A 7,156-nucleotide genomic window follows, 5' to 3' on the forward strand; every position below is an offset into this window, starting at 1 on the left:
CTCCCCCGTCCTGCAGGAAGCCCTTCGGGAGCAGCAGCTCCTGGGCTCAGCTGGACACGCCTCCTCGCCCTGGGAGCAAACCAACACTTCCCGGGGCCGAGGCGTCCCTTTGCTCCCTCTCATTAACCCCCAGGGACAAATGATCCCCATTCGGAGTCGGGAACACCCAAAGCACCAGGCAAGAAAAGCCACTTCCACCCTCCCCTCAGCAGGGCAGCTCCAGCTCCCTCTGAGGGTGATTTTATTGCCTTTACCTTCAGGTGCTTGAGGAAGGCAGAGGCATTTTTGATGTTCCCTTTGACGTAGAAGGTGACCATCCCAGGACAGCCCGTGCATTGCTTCTGCATCACCTCGTACTGGGGGTGGGAAGGCAGCCCTGGAAGGGGGAGAGTTGGGAGAATTCCCAGTGAATTCCAGTGCAGAGCTGGGGCAGCTCCAGTCTCACTGAGCTGGGCACCCAGCCCCAGTCACGGGGCACCACAGCTCCCAAATCCCTCCCCCGGGATGCTCCCAAGTCCTGCCCACCCACCTGGGTAAATGACCTTCTCCACCTGGGGATGGCATTCCAGGAACTTGGCCACAGCCAGGCCGTTCTGGAAGTGCAGCTTCATGCGGATGTGCAGAGTCTTGAGCCCCCGGTTGCAGAGGAAACAGTCAAAGGGGGAGGGGACAGCTCCCAGGGCTGTGGGAATGGCAGCACAATTCCACAGAGCTCAGCAGCGCCGGTGTTTTGCATTCAGCAAAGCCAAACGCGTCCTCATCTCCAGCACTTCTGAGGTTACAACAAGTGGGAAGACACCCGAGGCAATCTCTGCTCCTCATCTCCCGCACTGGGGAGCCAGTTAATGAGGCCAATTAACAAGCTCAGGCCTCAAGGATTACATTCATTGGGCACAAAGCACCTTCCCTGCCTCTGCTGAGGGCAGAACCCTGGACAGGAATTTACTCCTGGCAATGAAGAGGCCGGAAAATGGTTGGAATCAACAGAGATGATAAATCTGCAGTGGGCACATCCTGCTGGGCGAGTGAGTTCCAAACCCCCCTAACTGCAGGTGGGCACCCCAATGGTTTCAGGATGTGCCCCAGAACGCTCCCGAAGCGCCCAGGAAGTGGAGACCAACGTCTCTCATTTGATTGGAGTTTTCATACTGGAGTTTTTTTAATTGAGCTTTTCCCAGTTCTGTTAAGTTACATTCCCAGGCAGATTTCCCACTTGTGTGCATGCACTCCCTCCCCAGCAGGAGCTGGGGATGTGAACAGGATTCCTGTCAGGAATTCCCTGTCTGGACTTACAGTACTGCAGGAATTTCAGCCTCTCGTAGAGATCATCCCGGTTTACAGAGACCAGGCCCATGAGAACATCGCTGTGCCCTACAAATGACAGGGGACAAGAATGGGATCAGCCACTCCAGCTGCTCCAGGGTCCTGCCACAAACCCCCACTGTTAATAAAATCCCTCGGATACCTTCCCCTCGGACATTCCAAGAGGGATTGGAACACCGTGGGAGGCTCTCCCCCAAAATCCCATCTGGTTTTCCATCCTGCTCCTTCAAATACGGCAAAATCAAGACACTTCCCACACCTCGTGGAAAACATTCCAAAGAAATAGGGGGGAGGGAGAGGGGGAAATCCTTTAATTCCAGAGTGGCTGGAGTGGGAAAGGACCTTAAATCCCACCCCATTCCATGATTCCTTTCCCATATCACCTCCCACTATCCCGGGCTGATCCAAACCCATCCAGCCTGGCCTTGGATGCTTCCAGGGATGGAGCACCCATGGAATAACCTGTGCCAGGGCCTCCCCGCCCTCCCAGCCAGGAATTCCTTCCCAAGATCCCATCCATCCCTGTCCCAAGGAAGTGCTGAACTCTCACACTCACCGTTGATGTATTTGGTTGCAGAAGTCATACAAATATCAGCCCCCAGGGACAAAGGACGCTGAAAGGAAAGGAAAGGCACAGCTCTGAATGAAGTTGGTGTGCACTCAGGTTCCTTCCCAGCTATTCCAAAGGGCCGTGAGCTTACACAGGAAAAATAAGTGGAGAAACCAAACACAAAGACCTGAGGATGACCATAGAACATGTGCTAAAAGCAGCAGGACAGGGAGGCACTCTGAATTCATGGTAAGCACAAGAAAATGGGATTTAAAAGCACTGCTCCAACTCCCACGGGCTCCAGGGAGAGAAGAGATTGAACACATCCAACATGCAGCTCATATTTGGGAAAAATAGTTCTGTTGCTCAGCTGAGGCAGGGACAAATAATGGAATTTACTCTATAAAAGTGCATTTCCTTAGGAAATGAAGGACTCAAACTGCAAAGCAAAAGAATTGCTTTGTTTTCCAGGTGCTGGAGATCCTGCCCTGCATGAGGAAAGGAGGTTCCTTTGCCAGCTCTCTGCCCCCTCAGCTCCCAGCTCTCCCCAGGTGCCTCCTGAAGCGAGACAAACCAGGAGGTGGATGGGCAAGAGGTGCTGGGCAGTGCCAGTTTTTTAATCAATCGCTAATTAAGGGACTGTGCATGTGATATCAACACATTCTAAAGAGTGAGGGGCATCATTCAATATGTAACAAAGCAGGCAGATGCAAAGACTGCTGGTGCCACAATAAACACAGACTTCCACCCAGGGAATGTGGAGATGCACAGCCAGAACCACCATGGAAAAGGCCTTTTACACTCAGTATTGATGGACAGATCACTGTGATATTCTCCTTTTCTTAGCACAGTGTGGTGCATCACCTACTGCTCTCACCAATTAATCATTAGCACTGGCTTCCGCTCCACACCAGGCTGCTCCAGACACATTAACCAGCTCCCTGTGCTCTTCCACACAGCCCTTTCTGGAGGAAATTGAGAATTCTAAAGTGAGTAATATGTTGCAGGGGAAAATCACCAAGCCTCTGGTATGTCCCAGGCCAACTGCAGAGCTGCTTGAGCTAAGCATTAACACTTTCTGCAGAGTTCTCTTAATTCAGCAAGATCTCAGTACCCTGAACAAAACCAGGCACTTTGCACTCTGCAAGAAGGGTGACTTTACACCAAAATACCAGGGCTTAGCTGGGTCTCCTGGGAAGTAGATCTGATATAATCCCTTTCCAAAGGTGTCTCCAGCTCCCCTGGGACAGGTGACACACCTGGAAGTAGGAAGACATGAAGCTGTTGTCCACGGCCAGCAGCACCCCCGGGTACCTGTGCACCACGTCTGCGCAGGCGCGGATGTCGATCACCTTCAGCGTGGGGTTCGTGGGGGTCTCGAGCCAAACCAGCTGCACAAACCCAACAAAAACACCAGGTCAGAGAGCTCCCAGTGCTGGGTGAGCCCCAAGGGCTCTGGGTGCTCACTGGGGTCAGCTCCCCGCGGGCTCTGTGCAGCGGGACCGGGCAGTGGCCCTGCTGCAGCGAGGGCAGCCCTCAGCTGGGCTCCTCCAGGCTCAGGGAGGTTTCCCTTCCGCTGGGCTGGCACCATCCCAAGGGCATCCCAGCTGGAGAAGGCCTCGCACAGCCAGGACTGAGTCTTGTCCCAAACCCTTTCCCAGCTGAGCTCCCTGCCCCTGGAGCAGGGATCACCCACCCAGTGCCACGGAGCACCTCCGGCTCCGGGCTCCTCGGGGTTCCCTCTGCTCCTTCTCACCTTCTCCCTTTTCCCTCCTCTCTCTCTCCAGGGGTTTTTGCCCTTCTTAGGATGTTTTCCATGAGGAAGCACACTGGGATATGGTGGATCCAGCTGTGCCCCAAGCTGCCCCCCCTCAGCTCAACAGCTGCAAGAACAGAACAATTTAATATCCCTTTAAAATCCATTTCCCTCTCCCCTACCTTGGTCTCTGGTGTGATTGCAGCTTCCAGGCATTCTGGTTTTGTGAAGTCAACAAAAATTACTTTCAAATTATTTTCTGAGGCTATTCGCTTGAAATATCTGTTTGTGCCTAAAAAAACCCAAAAATCACAAAATGAAACAACTTCCTTAACTTTCATTCCCTGCTCTCCAGCCTCTTGCACCACCCAGGCACAGTCAGGAGGGCACAGCTTTATGCTGCACACCAGAAATGGCACATGTCTATTTTCTTTGTTTACAAAGTTTCAAGATTGTTGCAGGTTTAATGATCCTGAAACAGCAAAAATGGGAATGTGGGATCAGAGTGATTGATGAAGTACTGGAAATCAGTGTGGGAGTTTTTGACCAGGAAATTAAACAGAGAAGAAGAATGAAGGGGAGGACTCCAGCTACTGTTTCCCATCCCTCCATTAAAAAGGATTCCTTCCTGTCTGACCTTGAGGCCTTTCCCTGGGAAGACAAAAGAATCCAGCAGCAACAGTTGATCCACGGATGTGCTGATGCAGCACTCACTACCAGGAAATACTGCCTGGATTAAAAACTGATTGATTGGGGCCTTCTGCCAAGGCTCTCCCCAGGGACTCAGTTCTCCATCCAAGCATGAAGGGATGGAACATGGAGGTGGAGTCTGTGAGCTGAAGGAAACATCTGAGTGATGTTTGGGTGGTTCTTCTGCAAGGAAACCCTTTCTTCATAACAAACCAAAGCAGAGGAGAAACAATGAAATTCCTCCCTGCAGAAACCAGCCCAGGCTGAGGCTTTAATGAGCAGGGAATGTCCCTGGGAACTGCAGTGAGCTCACCCTGTGGAAGGACTCTGGCAGTGCTGGATGCACTCTGCCACTGGGGAGCTGTTTGGAACAGGGATTGATAAAAACAGTGCAAGGTCAACACCAAAGAGTGGGTTGGGGCAGCACTGAAGTGCTCAGAGGACATGGGGACAACAGAGCAAAGTTGTGCTTCTGGAGGAAATGATGAATTGTTGTTTGCAACAGTCCAGACAAAATGCTGGCTGGGAAAGGGCCAAACCTTGGGAAGGGCTGGGAGAAACACCAGACACTGGGAAGTGCTGCTGCCTTGGGCTGCAGAGGCTCCTGCTCTGCAAACAAACCTGGCCAAGACAAAGGTGCTGCCATTTCCCCTCACTCAAACATGGATTCCTTGTTATGTATTTCTAAGCCTCCATGTTGTGCCAACAGATTATTTCAACATCCAGATCAGACAGGGGGGATCTGTGTCCTCACAAAGTGAAAAGGCTTCAAAGAACAGTGAGGTCCTACGTGGGAAATTCAGAGTTCCTGAGAACCACAGGCAGGTTTAATGCCTTGCACAATGAAGACTGAAGCCACAGGGTGCTGTACCCACCTCCATAGACATCATCCATGCAGATAATTGTGTCCCCTGTCTTCAGCAGGTGACAGATGTTCAGAATAGCTCCTAAGCCAGAGGAATAAGCCAAGCCTGGAAGAGAAAGGAGTCAGTGGCAGATGGGCCGTGTTTGATGTGACACAACAAGTCAGACTTGCCTTGGCCTTCCTCGCTTTGCCTCTGAAAAGAACCTGTCCTGTCACTTTTCTGGGCGAGAAGCGTTGGGCTCTTGCCCAGCACGGAGCTGCTCTTGCCCACAACCAACAGCCAGAGCCGTGGTCACGGAATCATGGAATGGTTTGGGATGGAGGGACCCCAAAGCCCACCCAGTGCCACCCCTGCCATGGGCAGGGAAACCTCCCACAGTCCCAGCCTGTACCAAGCCCCGTCCAACCCATGAGCTGCTCACAGTATTTGGCTCCATCGAGGGCGGCCACAGCCTTTTCCAGGCAATCCCGGGTGGGGTTCCCAGACCTGCTGTAGTCATAACCCTGGTATGGGAATAAGAAAAAACATCAGAGAGAGCACTGGGAAAGTTTGGGACAACAGCAGTTCTAGGCTCTCTAAAGAGCCCTGGCTGAGGGCATCCAGCTCCTCCCAGAGCAGCAGGAAGATGTCCCGGCACATCCAGCTGGGAATCCCCACCAGAGAAAGGGGTCTGGGGGGCACTGGTGCGAAGAGCCACATTCTCCTGCTTTTCCCTAGGAATCCATCTGTGGGCACTGTGGGAGCAAAGGGTTTGGGCTGCACAGTCCAACCATCCTCAGAATGCCAGGCTGGGTCAGGCTGGAAGGGACCAGGAGGGTCCCCTGGTCCCATCCCTGCTCAGCAGGGCCATCCCAGAGCACAGGGCACGGGATCCTGTCCAGACAGTTCTGGTTATCTCCAGTGAGGGAGACTCCACAGCCTCTCTGGAGGAAATTCTCAGGAAAAACGTGAGTCCATCTCCATCACACCCACAGGGCACTGGACAACTCCTCAGTTTTTGAGAACCCATGCGTTTCTCAGTGCCACAGCTTTTATGCAAATTCTGGGGAAATTTAATAAGGAAAACACCACTCATGCATGCACAGATGCAGTTGTTACCGAGAGAACCTGCTGAGCACCCTGGGATTTGCCTGCTTTTAGGATTTCTCTTTAAGGACAACTTCCTCATAGTCAGGAATCCTGCAGATCACTCTGCAGAGCTCCCAGCAAGAACATGGATCCTGTCATCAGGCTGAGGATACAGCACCGTGACTCCTCCCGCGGGCCTCCTCAGCACAGCTGGGATTCTGTGTGGAATGAGGGATCACAAGGCAAATTCCTCCTGCCGACCAGCACGGCACGGGTTTGGAGCAGGTGCTGAATTAGGAGTGGCAGCTTTGTGCCACGTCCCGTCAGAAATTCCAGCATAGCTCATTGCAAACCTTTCCAGCACTTTCTACAGGGCATCCACAAAATCCTTATGAAATATTCCCTCGGTTTGGAAGGAAAACTGAAGCAGGCTCTTACACAAAGCGTGTGTAGTGAAACAGGGATCCTGCCTGGGCCCTGCGGCGGGGGCAGGGCAGGGAGAGCCTCCCAGATCCCCGGCTCTGGGCAGCCCTGGAGCAGCTCCCTGGAGAAAGGGGGCTCTGGGTGCTCCCTGCTCCCCTTCCCCCGCCTTTCGCACGGGAATCATCCCAACCTCTCCCGATCCCCGTCCGCTGCGGGAACACGGAACCCCGGGCTGGGTCAGGCTGGAAGGGACCACAGCGGCTGCTCCGGTCCCATCCCTGCTCCAGCGGGGCCATCCCAGAGCACAGGGCACGGGGTCGCGTGCAGGCGGCTCTGGAATATCCCCAGCGAGGAGACTCCACAGCCTCCCTGGCGAAAGCCCCGCTCCCGGCGGAGCGAGATGCTCGCGTTTGCCCGGGAGCTGCCACGTGGGGAAACACCTGCACCGGGAGCTCCCTCCCCCTCCCCGGACCTGCCGCC

The 7,156-nt window shown here is 53.7% G+C and overlaps 1 protein-coding gene across 1 annotated transcript in view; it reads right to left on the reverse strand.

Annotated features, from left to right (window-relative positions):
* Positions 1-5,712, reverse strand: part of LOC103621814 (cystathionine gamma-lyase) — a gene marked incomplete at its 5' end in the record, with an annotated part of 8,070 nt that extends 2,358 nt beyond the window's left edge. The window contains 8 exons of the mRNA XM_017740958.1: positions 255-376; positions 530-682; positions 1,294-1,371; positions 1,880-1,937; positions 3,133-3,264; positions 3,812-3,921; positions 5,195-5,290; positions 5,607-5,712. Of these exons, the coding sequence (XP_017596447.1) occupies positions 255-376; positions 530-682; positions 1,294-1,371; positions 1,880-1,937; positions 3,133-3,264; positions 3,812-3,921; positions 5,195-5,290; positions 5,607-5,712 (855 nt within the window). The remainder of the gene's footprint in view (positions 1-254; positions 377-529; positions 683-1,293; positions 1,372-1,879; positions 1,938-3,132; positions 3,265-3,811; positions 3,922-5,194; positions 5,291-5,606) is intronic.
* Positions 5,713-7,156: the final 1,444 nt, after the last annotated feature.

Source organism: Corvus brachyrhynchos, unplaced genomic scaffold (genome assembly GCF_000691975.1).
Source record: "Corvus brachyrhynchos isolate BGI_N302 unplaced genomic scaffold, ASM69197v1 scaffold280, whole genome shotgun sequence".
Classification (NCBI taxonomy): Eukaryota; Metazoa; Chordata; class Aves; order Passeriformes; family Corvidae; genus Corvus; species Corvus brachyrhynchos.